Consider the following 15,342-nt stretch of genomic DNA (forward strand, 5'->3'; position numbering starts at 1 on the left):
TGTGCATATAGGTGAGCACTCTACTACTAGGTTATGTTCCCAGACCAATAAAAAATTTTAACAGGATCTTAGTATATAGCACAAGCTGGCTTCACGTTTAGTAAATAATCCAGCTCATGCCTATAATACTAGCTAGTCAGGAGGCTGAGAACTGAGTTCTAAGAACCGAGAACTGGCGGTTCAAAGGCAGCCCAAGCACAAAAATCCATGAGACTCTTATCTCCAATTAACCACTAGAAAACTGGAAGTAGCACTGTGGTTCAAGTGGTAGAACTCTAGCCTAGAGCTGAAGAGCTCAGGGACAATGCCCAGTTCAAGCCTCATGACCAACAAAAAAAAGAAAAGAAAAAAGGGAAAAAAAAGCAAGCTAGGGCTGAGAATATGGCTTAGTGGTAGAGTGCTTGCCTAGCATGCATGAAGCCCTGAGTTCAGTTCCTCACTGCCGGAAGTAGCACTGTGGCTCAAGTGGTAGAGCGCTAGCCTTGAGCAAAAGAAGCTCAGGGATGGTGCCCAGGCCCTAAGTTCAAGTCCTGGGACTGGCAAGAAAAAGAAGGAGGAGGAAGAAAGCAAGCAAGTGAGCAAGGGAGGGAGGGGAGGAAAGGGAAGGGAAGGAAGCAAGCAAGCAAGCTAGCTAGCTAAGCAATGTGAGTGGCTCACATCTGTAATACTGATTACTCAGGAGACTGAGATCTGAGGATCTCAGATCTGAGGATCATATTTCAAAGTCAGCCCAAAGGCAAGAAAGTCTGTAAGACTCTTATTTCCAATTAACCATCAAATAGCCAGCAGTGGAGCTAGGGCTCAAGTGATAAGAGTGCTAACCTTAAGCACAAAAACTCAGGGATAGTACCCTGGCCCTGAGTTTGAGCCTCGGGACTGAGGACTGGCACAATAAAAGGAAGGAAGGGAAAAGAATGGAAGGGAAGGGAAATAAATAATTTCAATATAACATAAGTGTAAAAATAGGTATATCCAGGGGCTGGTCTCGTGGCCTAGTAGTAGAGTAATCCCCTAAGCATGCATGAAGCCCTGAGTTCGATTCCATGATACCATACATACAGAAAAAAACAGAAGTGGTACAGTGGTTCAAGTGATAGAGTGCTACCCTTGAGAAAGCTCAAGGCTAGTGCCCAGGCCCTGAGTTCAAGTCTCAGGACAGACAAAATAAATAACTAATAAACTAATAAAATAGGTATATTCACTACCTTTCAAGGAAAATTATCTCTGCTTGGTATGAGCAAAGACAATGACATCTCAAATTCTTGGTATAATAGATCCTATAAACATTTATTGGATTGAATTAAATGAAGTGGTTATTGTTTTGCCTTAATTCTTGACATGCTATACTGATGCTGTAAGTGGACAGATTTTCAGTGTGGATGAAGTGGGAGAAATGGGGTTTGATTTACATTAATCCTTTTCATGTAAACTTAACTATTTGTCCTTCCTCCCTCCTCCTCTCTCTCTTTTCACTATTGGGGATTAAGCCCAGTGCTCCCACATGCTAATCAGGTGCTCTGCCAGTGATCTATATACCCAGCCTATTCAAATTTTATTTTGAGTCAACAACTCATATCTTGAAATAGCATCTAGGTTTAACATAAGTAGAGTATGTACATGCTTCGTTATTGTTTGAAAACGTATATTCATTTTGTCTCAAATAGGTAATACATATAACATACCAATTCGTTTCTGGATTTTGGATTCTCACCCTTTTGCTCCCCCCATTTGTTTCTTGAAGCCAACTGCAAATATGGGAATCTCAGTTGGAAAACATGTGGATGCTCAAGGCAGAATATACTTGCCCTACCTCAAAAACTGGAACCATGTAAGATCAACTTGGAGTTCCTTCAAAAAGTTTTAATTTTGCTAAGCATTTGTCTTTGATTCTGATAGTACAGATAAGTACAGTGCTGCATTACCTTTATTTTTATGGTTTTCTATAATTTTAATATAGAAAATCTTGAAAGAAAAAAAGAACAAGGCTCAGGCCTATAATCCTAGCTATTCTGGATCACAGTTTGAAGCCAGCCTGGGCAGACAGGAGAATCACAGTTGGAATGGAGCCAGGGCAAAAGTTAGCAAGATCCTGTCTCAAAAATAAGTGGTGGCTCATGCCTGTAATCCTAGCTACTCAGGAGGCTGAGAGCTGAGGATCAAGAAAATGAGAGAAGTAGGGCTTGACTCAAGGGTAGGGTGGGTAGCCTTGAGCTGAAGAACTCAAGGACAACGCCCAGGCCCAGGTAGAGGATGGGTAGCCTTGAGCTGAAGAGCCCAGGCATAGCGCCCAGGCTGAGTTCAAACCCCATAACTCACCAAAAAAAGAAAAAGAAAGAAAAAAAAAAGCGGGGCTGGGAGTTTGGCCTACTGGTAGAGTGCTTGCCTAGTGTGCACAAAGACCCGAGTTCAATTCCTCGGTACCACATACATAGAAAAAAAAAGCCAGAAGTGGTGCTGAGGCTCAAGTGGTAGAGCACTAGCCTTGAGAAAGTCCAAGGACAGTTCTCAGGCCCTAAGCTCAAGCCCAGGACTTGCAAAAAAAAAAAAAAAAAAGAAGCAAATCTAAAGACTAATGGAACAATATAGAAGATCCAAAAGTAAACTAACAGACCTACAGCCATCTAATATTTGACAAGAAGAGCCAAAAATATAGGTTCAAAAAGAGCCTTTTCATGGTATCCTTACTATATGGCTATTAGATCCAAACAGTACAAGAGAGAGGACTCAATATTTGCATACCCAATGCTATGGACATGGTATTGGAAATATAAACATAACTACATAGACATAAAAACCTATGACTCTATAGACATAATGTTTTATTTCATAAATTAATATGTATCTATGATATACAAACCCTTACCCTAATTTTGATTATGTTTTAAAAACTAAGTGCCAGTGATTGTATATAGAGATTCCCTTCTTGAACACTTGTTTGTTAAACATGTCATTTGACATATGATGTAAAAATCAATGTTAATAAATTGTTTAATAAAAAAAAAAGCCTTTTCAACAAATGGTGTGGCGAAAACTGACTATCCTTAAGCAGAAAACAAACTAGATCCCTATCGTCTCCTTGTACTTATATCAGTTCAAATGGATCAAAAACCTCAGTGTAAGAACTGAAACGTTGAAACTACTACAGGAAGAACAGGAAAAACATTAGAATTTATTGGCATATGTAGGAACTTCCTGAATAGTTTCAGGCACTCAGCAAATTAGAGAATTTTTAGATTCTTCAAGCTAAAAAGTTTCTGTATAGCAAAGAAAGGACATCCTTAATAAGATTTTAAAAAAAAACAGCCTACAGGGGCTGGGAGTTTGGCTTAGTGGTAGAGTGCTTGCGTAACATGCATGAAGACCTGAGTTTGATTCCTTGCTACCACACACATAGAAAAAGCCGGAAGTGGCGCTGTGGCTCAAGTGGTAGAGCACTAACCTTGAGACTAGCCCCAGGACAGAAGAGAGAGAGAGCCTACAGAATCAGTGATCTTTGTCCATTTAATATCCAGAATATACAAAAAGCTCAAGAAAGTAAGCACTCAGGTTTTCAGCTGTGAACATATTGAGGGCTCCAACCCTTTTATTGAATAGGTTAGAAAGTAGCATTTTTCAGCAGCATTTTGTGTAACTTTTCCTTTGTTGTTTATTCTGTAGCCTAAATCTGTCATTGTTGGATTAATTAAAGAAATGATCACCAAGTTTCAAGAAGAACTGCCCCTGTATTCTGTATCATCATCTGATGAAGCACGGCAGGTGGACTTGCTAGCCTACATTGCAAAAATCACTGAAGGTCTGTATTTTTTTTTTTTTTTTTGACCAGTCCCAGGGCTTGAACGCAGGGCCTGGGCGCTGTCCTTGGACTTTCTCAAGGCTAGTATTCTTCCACTTGAGCCATAGCACCACTTGTAGATTTTTCTGTGTATGTGGTACCAAGTCAAACCCAGGACTTCATGCATGCTAGGCAAGCTCTCTACCCCTAGTCCTCACTTCCTGCTCCTAGAATTCTTTTTTTTTTTTTTTTTTTTTTGCCATTCCTGGGCTTGAGCTCAGGGTCTGAGCACTGTCCTTGGACTTTCTCAAGGCTAGAGCTCTACCACTTGAGCCTCAGCACCACTTCCGGCTTTTTTCTATGTATGTGGTACCGAGGAATCGAACCTGGGTCTTCATGCATGCTAGGCAAGCACTTTAACCACTAGGCCAAACTCCCGGCCCCTAGAATTCTTAATGTATACATTTGTTCAACAGATGTCTGTTGGTTGGTGTGATTTTTTTTTTTTAAGATGCTAGGATGATTTCTTTGGTACTTTTAAATGAGGATAATCTGTTTTTCTATATAGGTGTCTCAGATATAAATTCAAAGAATTGGACAAAGGAGAAGACAGTCAATAAGATTACTGTTGTTGGAGGTGGAGAGTTGGGTATTGCCTGCACTTTAGCTATCACCGCAAAGGTATGTAAGCATAAGGCTTGTCAATAGTTTCACTTTCAAAAACTAATGGCTTCATTTTTTTCATGGAGGCATACCCTATTGTGCTTTAGAATATAATAAGTTGATAAAAAAAAAAAGAACAGTCAAGGAAGAGGCTTTTTTTAAAATATTTTTTATTGTTATTAATAAAAGGGTTACATGATATTTGCCAGATAGAAAGTGCCTTAATTCACATACATTGATACCCTTTCACATGTCTTGGTACCCCAAGCCCCCACCCGTCTTGGTTTTCCCCCTTCCCTATCAAATTTCAAATAACCAAATACAAATAAATTCAATATATCAGATAACAAAGTGAGATACTGTAACAATATGAGATACCCAAGGGACAGCAAAGGAGATGAGAGATAACATAGTACATAAAGGACAACAATCATTCGTTATATGGCTTTTGTTTCAATATCCTGGAGGTCCTTTCAATTAGCTTCACATTATATGTCCTTATGTATTAAGATTTTGCTCTATTGCAAATCTCTGCTAGTAGAGCCCAAGGTTTCTACTGATTATGACAAATGAGGGAAACCACTGAGCCTAAGTTCCTTTGAGTCTGGCTTACTTCACTTAATATGATTTTTTCTAAGTCTTTCCATTTCCTAACAAATGGGTCGATGTCGTTTTTTCTGACAGCAGCATAGAATTCCATTGTGTACAAATACCACAACTTGTTGATCCATTCATCAACTGAGGGACATTTAGGTTGGTTCTATATCTTTGCTATGGTGAATAGTGCTGCAATGAACATTGTTGTGCTAGTGGATTTAGTATGCCTTTGTTTTTGGATGGTTGGGTAAATGCCAAGTGGTGGAATTGCTGGGTCATAGGGGAGTTCTATGTTTAGCCTTTTGAGCCACTGCCACACTGCTTTCCATAGTGGTTGAACGAGTTTGCACTTCCACCAACAGTGTAGTAGTGATCCCTCCTGGCCACATCCCCTCCAGCATCTGTTGTTATTAGATTTCTTGATCCTGGCCATTCTAACTGGAGTGAGGTGGAATCTTAGAGTTGTTTTGATTTGCATTTCTTTTATGACCAGAGATGTTGAGCATTTCTTCATGTGTCTATCGGCCATTTTTGTTTCTTCTTCAGAGAAGACTCTCTTTAAGTCTTTGGCCCATTTTTTAATGGGATGGTTGTTACTTTGGAGATTAGTTTTGGAGTGATTCCATTTTTTGAGTTGTTGATATATTTTAGATATGAGGCCTTTGTCCGTTGTTTGGTTGGTGAAGATCTTCTCCCACACTGTAGGCTTCCTAATTAATTTACTAGCTATGTCCTTTGCCATACAAAAGCTCCGCAGTTTAATGCAGTCCCACTTATCCAGCCTTTCTCTGATTTGTTGTGATTCTTGGTCCTTATTAAGAAAGTTTCGACCTGTGCCAAGGAGGCCTAGTGTATCTCCAAGGAATAGGCTTTTTTAAAAGTGATTTCAACAATGGCCTCATCCTAATCCAAAAGAAGCCTCAATTTGACATTCATTTGACTTGGTTACAAATTCTTCTGTGATTTCTGACTCATCGTACTTTAATTAACTTATTTTTTTTTTTTTCCAGTCCTGGGCTTGAGCTCAGGGCCTGAGCACTGTCCTTGGACTTTCTCAAGGCTAGAGCTCTACCACTCGAGCCTCAGCACCACTTCTGGCTTTTTTCTATGTATGTGGTACCGAGGAATCGAACCCGGGTCTTCATGCATGCTAGGCAAGCACTTTAATCACTAGGCCAAACTCCCAGCCCTTTAATTAACTTATTTAATATACTTTATTTTAGCTGTTTCTAAAATTAGCACTTTAAAAAAATTGTTTGTCCTGGGCTGGGAGTTTGGCATAGTGGTAGAGTGTTTGCCTAGCATATGCGAAGGCCCAGGTTCGATTCCTTGGTACCACATACATAGAAAAAAGCCAGAAGCTCAAGTGGTAGAGCTCTAGCCTTGAGAAAGTCCAAGGACAGTGTTCAGGCCCTGAGATCAAGCCCAGAACTGGCAAAAAAAAAAAAAAAAAGGATTGTCCTGGCCAGGAGTTTGTCCTAGTGGTAGAGTACTTACCTAGCATGCACAAAGACCTGGGTTCTATTCCTTGCTACCACGTACATAGACAAAAAAAAAGAAAAAAAAGCTAGAAGTGGTACTGTGGCTCAAGTGATACAGTTCTAGCCTTGAGAAAGCCCAAGGACAGTGCTCAGGCCCTGAGTTCTAGGCCCAGGACTGGTGGAAAAAAAAAGAAAAAGAAAATGGCTTGTTGAGTCGGGAGTTTGGCCTAGTGGTAGAGTGCTTGCCTAGCATGCAGGAAGACCCGGGTTCAATTCCTTGGTACCACATACTTAGAAAAAGCCAGAAGTGGTGCTGTGGCTCAGGTGGTAGAGTTCTAGCCTTGAGAAAAATCCAAGGACAGTGTTCAGGCCCTGACCTTAAGCCCAGGACTGGCCAAAAAGAAAAAAAAAAGAAAATGGCTTGTCTAGGGCTGGGAGCCTGGCCTAGTGGTAGAGTGCTTGCCTAGCATTCATGAACCTTGGGTTCAATTCCTCAGTACCACATACACAGATAAAGCCAGAAATGGTGCTGTGGCTGAAGTAGTAGAATGCTAGCCTTGAGAAAAGCCTAAGGACAGTGCTCAGGCCCCAAGTTGAAGCCCCAGGACTGCCTGAAAAAAGAAAAGAAAATGGGTTGCCTCTTCATATATAAGTACTTTCTTAGTTTCTGAATCAGTACTTTACATTTGTTTGTGATTTTTTTTTTATCTAAGTCATTTTTTTATGAATTGTTTACATAAAAATTTAAATCTCCTCCCAGCTCTACCACCTCCCTCTAGGGCCCAGAATCATAGTAACAGCATCTTTTAGGTCATTTCAGAGGGAACATAGACTAGAACAGCTGTTGATCTGTATATTTATTTGTTGGCTGGAACTGGTTTCTCCTTTCCCACTAAAGTTCAACTGATTGCACTTAAATTCTTCCCTTTCCATTTAAGATTCAGTTACTTCTTAGAATTAAGTTCTGCCTCAGAAAATAATTAAATTGTATCCTAGGAACAAGAAAAAATTTACATTAACTGCTCAGACAGTCTATGCTAATTTGGGGTCGTAAGTTTTATTTTTTCCTCACCTATAATCTGAATATACTATGACCTGTTATTTGGAATTTGAGGGTTTTTTTTTAAGTTCTTTTAATACTAAATAAAATTCTACAAGTAATTCTACATAATTTTTCCCTTGTCTATTATATTCTTCTGAAATATGTACTGGTATTCAAAAATAATACCAGTGGGGACCGGAAGTTTGGCCTGGTGGCAAAAGTGCTTGCCTAGCATGCACAAAGACCCAGTTTCCATTTCTTGATACCACATACATAAAAGCCAGTAGTGGTGCTGTGGCTAAGTGGTAGAGCTCTAGCCTTGAGAAAGCCCAAGGACAGTGCTCATACCCTGAGTTCAAGCTGTGGGACTGACAAAAATAAAAATAAAAAATAATACCAATGAGTCAGAGCACATGAATTGTTTTATAGCCCTCATTATCTTTTTTTGTTTTGTTCTTTTTATTTTTTGTTTGTTTGTTTATTTTTTTGCCAGTCCCAGAGCTTGAACTCAGGGCCTAAGCACTGTCCTTTGATACTTTTTGCTCAAGGCTAGCACTCTGCCACTTGAGTCACAGCACCATTTCCAGTTTTTTCTGAGTACCAAGGAACTGAACCCCAGGGCTTTGTGCATGCTAGCTGAGTACTCTACCACTAGGCTATGTTCCCGGCCTCATCTGAGGATCCGTATTCAAAGCTAGCCCGGGCACTAAAGTCCATGAGACTCTTACCTCCAGTCAACTATAAGAAAACTGGAAATGGCGCTGTGGCTCAAGGGGTAAGGCAGAAACCTTTTGCTGAAGAGCTCATGGACAGCGTCCTGGCCCAGAGTTCAAGCCCTATAACCACAAAAAAAGAGAGAAAAGGCAGGACTTATAATTTATAATAAAGTTGTTCCCTTAACCATTATAATTTCTGTCTGATGGTCTGGTAGATAGATTCATGAATACTTAAGAGAAAAACCTTCTACAAATTTTAGGAATTTCTGTGCCATCATTTGTGATCAGATCACATGTCTCTCAGGTTGCTAGTCAATCACAGGCAGTAGAATATCTTTCAAGAGACCTTTGGGGAAAGTTCTACATGATAATAGAATTTGACTTTAGATTTATATTACTTTCTTCTTTCTTTCTTTCTTTTATTTATTTATTTATTTTTTTTGCCAGTCCTGGACTTGGGCTCAGGGCTTGAGCACTGTCCTTGGACTTTCTCAAGGCTAGCACTCTACCACTTGAGCCTCAACACCACTTCCGGCTTTTTGCTATGTATGTGGGGTACTGAGGAATTGAACCCAGGTATTCGTGCATGGTAGGCAAGCACTCTACCACTAGGCCAAACTCCCGGCCCCTCTTTTTTTTTTTTTTAAAGAAAAACCTGGCATTAATTTGTTCAAAGTATAAGTCTAGAAATGAGGTGACAAAATAAACTGCCTCTAAATCATTGTAAACTCTTGGCATGAAATGAAAACATAAACTCAGGAACAGTAGCAAATTTAATATACAGAGTTATCTTATTTACCGTCCAATGAAACCTGCAGTCGGTGGCTTCTGAATTGAGACCTGTGAGGTCCTGGTTTTCAATAGTTAAGGATTGCATTAGTCAAATTCCTAATAATTTTTTGCTTGTATTTCATTTTGAAACTAGTTTGTTCATTTACTATGGTTTTTTTTATTATTTTTGTCTTATCCCCCCCTTTTAAAAACTAATTTTTAGGGGTCAGGAGTATAGCATAGTGGTAGAGTGCTTGCCTAGCATGCATGAAGCCCTGGGTTTAATTCCTCAGTACCACATACATAGAAAAACCTGGGTAGAGCACTAGCCTTGAGCTGAATTGCTCAGGGGCAGTGCCCAGACCCAGAGCTTAATCCCCATGACCAACAAAAAAATATATATATAATTTTTATATTCTATCTTCATACATACATACATAATAAGTACTTTAGCCATGTTTACCTTCTCTTCTCCTTTGCCCTACCTCATTCTTACTAGCTCTTCCCCCAGAGTCTCCCTTTTATATCATGTTTACATCATTTTATTACTTTAATCTTTATTCTTTATCTAATGTTTAAATTATTATTAAAGAGTTGTTAAGAGGAGTTTACAATTCCATAAGTCAGGTACTGGTACAATGCTTCTTAGACAGTGTTGCCCCCTCTTTCACTTGCCCCCTCCCACAAGTTGCATAGTTCATTTTTTTACAGTGTGTATTACTTTTTTTTGCTTTTCAGTTTCTTTTCTTTAGATGGCCTGCCAGGCCTCTTTAGCCCCTGCTTCCTTATGAATTTAGATGGAGTAACTGGTGACGTCCAATGTAATGCTGATCTCTTTCCAATTGTTCTCTATAGGGCCTTGCAGATAGGCTGGTCCTCTTAGACCTTTCTGAAGGAACTAAAGGTGGATCGATGGATCTTGACATCTTCAGCCTGCCCCATGTGGAGATCAGCAAAGGTTTGTATATTCTACCTAAAGATGTTTACCTTACTTGCTCTTAAATTTCTTTTTGGTCTGTTGTGAAGCTTGAACTTTGGTCCTGGGTGCTGTCCCTGAGCTCTTCAGCTCAAACCTGTAGGCTACCGCTCTACCACGTGAACTACAGTGCCACTTCTGGTTTTCTGGTGGTTAATTAGAGATAACAGTCACACGGACTTTTGTGCCTGGGCTGGCTTTGAACTGCTATTCTCACATCTCAGCCTCCTGATTGGCTAGGATTACAGCCGTGCGCCACCTGGACTGGCAGTCCTGGGGCTTTAATTCAAGGCCTTTGCACTGTCCTTGAACTCTCTCAAGGCCAGCACTCTGCTACTTGAACCACAGCACCACTTTTTCTGAGTACTGAGGAATCGAACCCAAGTCTTCGTGCATGCTAGGCAAGCATTCTACCACTAGGCCAAACTCCTGGCCCATATAACTTATTTTTTGTTTATTTTTTTTTCTTGCCAGTCCTGGGCTTGGGCTCAGGGACTGAACACTGTCCTTGGGCTTTCTCAAGACTAGAGCGCTACCACTTGAGCCACAGCACCACTTCTGGCTTTTTCCTGTGTATGTGGTACTGAGGAATTGAATCTAAGTCTTCATGCATGCTAGGCAAACACTCTACCTCTAGGCCAAACTCCCAGCCCCATATGACTTATTTTTATTTAACAATATTGCTGTCTTCTTCCCCTTGGGATAAGCTTGTTTGTTTGTTTGTTTGTTTGTTTTTGAGACTAGCTTACTGTATATAGTTCATTCTGCATAGAGTCCAGGTTTGCTTTTAACCTTCAGCATTTTGTGTAGTTGATCTAGGTGTAAGTATGCCTAAAAACTGTAGAAAAAGGGGGAAAAAAACTTGTCACCATATACTAGAACTGGATTAAAGCATATATTTTGAGCTGCAACTGTTTCTTTTTATTCATTAGATTTGTCTGCCTCTGCTCATTCCAAGGTGGTAATCTTCACTGTCAACTCCCTGGGTAGTTCTGAGTCATACCTTAATGTGCTGCAGAGCAATGTGGATATGTTCAGAGCCCTGGTCCCAGCTCTTGGACATTATAGTCAGAATGGTGTCCTGCTTGTTGCATCTCAGCCAGGTAAAAGGATTTATTTTAAATTAATATGATGGGGGCCGGGAGTTTGTCTAGTGGTAGAGTGCTTGCTTAGCACGCACGATGACCCGGGTTCAATTCCTCAGTACCACATACATAGAAAAAAGCTGGAAATGGTGCTGAGGCTCAAGTGGTAGAGCTCTGACCTTGAGAAAGTCCAAGGATAGTGTTCAGGCCCTTAGTTCAAGCCCAGGACTGGCAAAATAATAATAATAAATAATAATAATAATAATACAATAATTAATTGATTAATTAATATGATGATTTAGTCTACAGTCTGTATATGGTTAATATATGTATATGGTTTTGTCTACCATCAGTAGTAGAATTGCTATTACCTAAAAGAAGCACACAAAAATCCCCATAAAAACTTAGATTATAAAAGGCTAAATAAGCTAAGTGCTGGTGGCTCACTGTAATCCTAGCTACTCAGAAGGCTGAGATCTGAGGATCTCAGTTTGAAGCCAGCCCAAACAAGCTGTAAGTAGAGCTATGGCTCCAGTGATAAAGCACTGTAATGCCCAAGTCTCAGGACTACCACCAAGAAGACCACCGAGAGCCAGACATTCCGAAATGCAAAAGCAAGGCTTTATTCAGGCGGGCTGCAGCTCGGGCCTCGTCCTACACACCCATACAGCGGGAGCTTAGGAGGAGGCTCTGAGCTGAATTTTTACAGGGCTTTTAAAGGCAAAGACCACAGATTTACATCAACACAGCAATCAGCTATTTGAGTGAGATGAGGTGGGGGATATGGACATTTCAGGGCAATGGAAGCTAACGAGAGGTTCCCATGCCGGTAGAGTCATAATTAGCTGTCTGAGGGTAGTTTTATGGCTTAGAAAACAAATGCCATCCCTGGAATTTATGTGAATTCTGATTAATTTTAACACAGAAAGGTCAGTTCCTGGGTCTTAATGGTACCACAATTCTGTTTCTTTAATTTATGTGCACTTTTGGGTCACTCACAGTTTATATAAACAACAAGATGGTTGCTGCTTCCGAATGGGGGCACTTTTAAGCTCCTCAGCACTAACCTTGAGCACAAAAGCAAAGGATGGATATTTGGTAAGATTGCTTTTGCTGTATGCTATCAGCCAGTTACTTCCATGACCATCATTAACCATATTGCTACTTAGAATTATTTATCTTTTTTTTTTTTTTTTGCCAGTCTTGGGCTTGGGCTCAGGGCCTGAGCACTGTCCTTGGACTTTCTCAAGGCTAGAGCTCTACCACTTGAGCCTCAGCACCACTTCCGGCTTTTTTCTATATATGTGGTACCGGGGAATCAAACCCAGGTATTCGTGCATGCTAGGCAAGCACTCTACCACTAGGCCAAACTCCCGGCCCCTATCTTTATTTTTATTTATTTATTTATTTATTTATTTATTTATTTATTTATTTTGGTCAGTCATGGGGCCTGAACTCTGGGCCTGGACGCTATCCCTGAGCTCTTCAGCTCAAGGCTAATGCTCTGCTACTTAAGCCTCAGCACCATTTCTGGTTTTCTGGTGGCTAATTAGAGATAAGAAAGAATCTCACAGGTTTTCATGTCCAGCCACCATCCTCGGGTCCCAGTGTCCTGAGTAGCTATGATTTTACAGGCGTGTGCCACTGGCACCCAGCGAACTTAAAATTTTTTTTATGAACTGTGGTATTATGTTGCAATTGTTACCTATACCTTCCTCAGTGAGAAAATTGTTAAAACACCCAACAGAAAAAATGCATTGACTTATGAGAGAGCCTTTTGTTTAAATCTGAAGCATTATTCTAAGTTATTATTCTAAATATTGGGGAATATGCCAGGATGCATTAACATTTTATAGAGTTCATGAGGATTATGACTTTAGGCCAGCCTGGGGTGTATAATCCCTCAAAACATTTAGGATCTAATGTAAAGAAGCTCTAATAAACTTCTTATTATAATAATAAACATTTTACTTATGAGCTAGACTGGAATTACAATTTTGTAAACTTTTATGTTTTCACCTTGTTGGAACATTTAGTGGAAATCATGACCTATGCGACATGGAAACTAAGTGGATTTCCTGCAAATCAAGTGATTGGAACTGGATGTAATCTGGATTCACAGAGATTGCAATACATTATTACAAATGTTTTAAAGGCACAGTCTTCAAGCAAGGATGTATGGGTTATTGGAGAGCAGGGAGAAGACAAAGGTAAGAAGGACATTTCTGTTAGTTACACTGATCAGTCATCCATAATTACATCATTCAGACCTATCTGGGTACTTTAGAATTGTGGAACTTAGGAGGCTTTTGTTTCATGTGTGCTTTCTGTGCAAAAGACCCTCTGTAGAACCTTTGTATAACTCATTCTCATTCTTTCGTTATTTTTTCCTTAAGTTTAAGGTGAAGTAAAATCCCCAAGTCAGGTTTTCAATTTTTGTATTTAATTTGGGAGTCTAACATTAACTTAAAGTTTAATTCTCCATGTTAACATTTACATATACACTTATACTGTAACAACATTCTTTCCATTCTTGTCCCACTGTCCAACTTGCTTTAACCTTTCCTAAATTCAGTCTTTTTCCTAAATAACTTTTTTTAACTCTATCACTTGAGCCTCAGCACCACTTCTGGCTTTTTCTAAGTATGTGATACCAAGAAATCGAACCCGGGTCTTTGTGCATGCTAGGCAAGCACTCTGCCACTAGGCCAAACTCCCAGCCCCTAAATACCTTTTTAAAAAGAATGTTTACTCTTTGTTAATCCTTACAGTCTTTGTTTTTTGTTTTTTTTTTTTTTGCCAGTCCTGGGCTTGAGCTCAGGGCCTGAGCACTGTCCTTGGACTTTCTCAAGGCTAGAGCTCTACAACTTGAGCCTCAGCACCACTTCCAGCGTTTTTGTATGTATGTGGTACCAAGGAATCAAACCCGGTTCTTCGCACATGCTAGGCAGGTACTTTAACCACTAGGCCAAACTCCCGGCCCTACAGTCTTTTTTTTTTTTAAAAAACAACAACAACAAAAAAACAAAACTAGTCATTCACTCTATCCCTACACAAAAAGCATTGTTTCAGTCCTCTGAAGCATTGTTTCAGGACCTCTTTTCTTATCTTAAAAGAAAGCCTTCCCTATTTAATTTAAGGATCTCTTTTTTAAGTCCTATATTGTTCTACATTACAAAGCCAATCTGGTTAGATGGTAACAGTACTCCTTTATGTATACATTTCTACTCATCTAGATAAGCATGTGTCTACTTACTAGTGTATTGTATGCTAGTGTTATATAAAAGATGTATAGAACACAGTGTATGCCTTAATCATGTTTTATCTTAGAAAATATTATATCAGAAAAAATTAAATAGTTTAGCTAACAATGAAGTATAGGATATGATCTGTCAAAATGAGTATTACCAATTTATAGTACTTAGATATAAATGAGTAAACATTAGACATAGGTTCACATAGCTAGAATTTTTTTTCCCCCTGTCCTGCGGCTTGAACTCAGGGTCTGGACACTAATCCCTGAACTTCCTTTGTTCAAAGCTAGCACTCTACCACTTTGACCCACAGCACCACCTCTAGCCTTTTCTGTGTATATGGTTCTGAGGAATTGAACCCAGGGCTTCTTGCATGCTAGGCAAGCACTCTACTACTAAGCCACATTCCCAGCCCTAGAAAAAACTTTCTATAAAAGCCATCATTGAGCTAGGAGCTGCAATCCTAGCTACTCAGGAGGCTGAGATCTGAAGCTCAAGGTTCAAAGCCAGCCTGGGCTCTAAAGTCCCTGAGACGCTTATCTCCAATTAACCACTAGGAAGCTGGGAGTGGGGCTGGGCTCAAGGGTAGGGCAGTAGCCTTGAGCCGAAGAGCTCAAGGACAGCCCGCAGGCCAAGAGTTTATGCCCCATGATCAAAAAAAAAGCCATCATTGGATTGGATTTCTGGATTTTGGAAGAAAAACTATCATTTCAATAGATAACAAGGATGGGATAGATATTCCATGAGTAGGAAATAAAAAACAGACTAATGGGGCCAGGAGTGTAGTCCAGTGGTAGAGTGCTTGCCTAGCATGCACAAAGCCCTGGGTTTGATTTCTTGGTACCACATGCACAGGAAAAGATGAAAGTGGTGCTGTGGTTCAAGTGGTAAAGTGCTAGCATTGAGAAAGCCCAAAATCAGTGCTTAAGTCCTGAGGTCAATGTAATTCCTACACCGCAGGACCACCACCAAGAAGACCACAAGA

The 15,342-nt window shown here is 40.0% G+C and overlaps 1 protein-coding gene across 3 annotated transcripts in view; it reads left to right on the forward strand.

Moving 5' to 3' along the window:
* The window catches only part of Uevld (UEV and lactate/malate dehyrogenase domains), a 38,370-nt gene that overhangs the window by 8,695 nt on the left and 14,333 nt on the right, over positions 1-15,342 (forward strand). For 2 of the 3 annotated variants that reach the window (XM_090348019.1, XM_090348020.1), the window contains exons 4-9: positions 1,665-1,828; positions 3,658-3,793; positions 4,341-4,453; positions 9,898-10,000; positions 10,951-11,121; positions 13,140-13,313. In XM_090348019.1, the coding sequence (XP_090204145.1) occupies positions 1,665-1,828; positions 3,658-3,793; positions 4,341-4,453; positions 9,898-10,000; positions 10,951-11,121; positions 13,140-13,313 (861 nt within the window). The remainder of the gene's footprint in view (positions 1-1,664; positions 1,829-3,657; positions 3,794-4,340; positions 4,454-9,897; positions 10,001-10,950; positions 11,122-13,139; positions 13,314-15,342) is intronic. The other variant, XM_090348022.1, reaches the window with a different exon arrangement.

This window comes from Megascapheus bottae, chromosome 16 (genome assembly GCF_031878675.1).
Source record: "Megascapheus bottae isolate mThoBot1 chromosome 16, mThoBot2.hap1, whole genome shotgun sequence".
Lineage (NCBI taxonomy): Eukaryota > Metazoa > Chordata > Mammalia > Rodentia > Geomyidae > Megascapheus > Megascapheus bottae.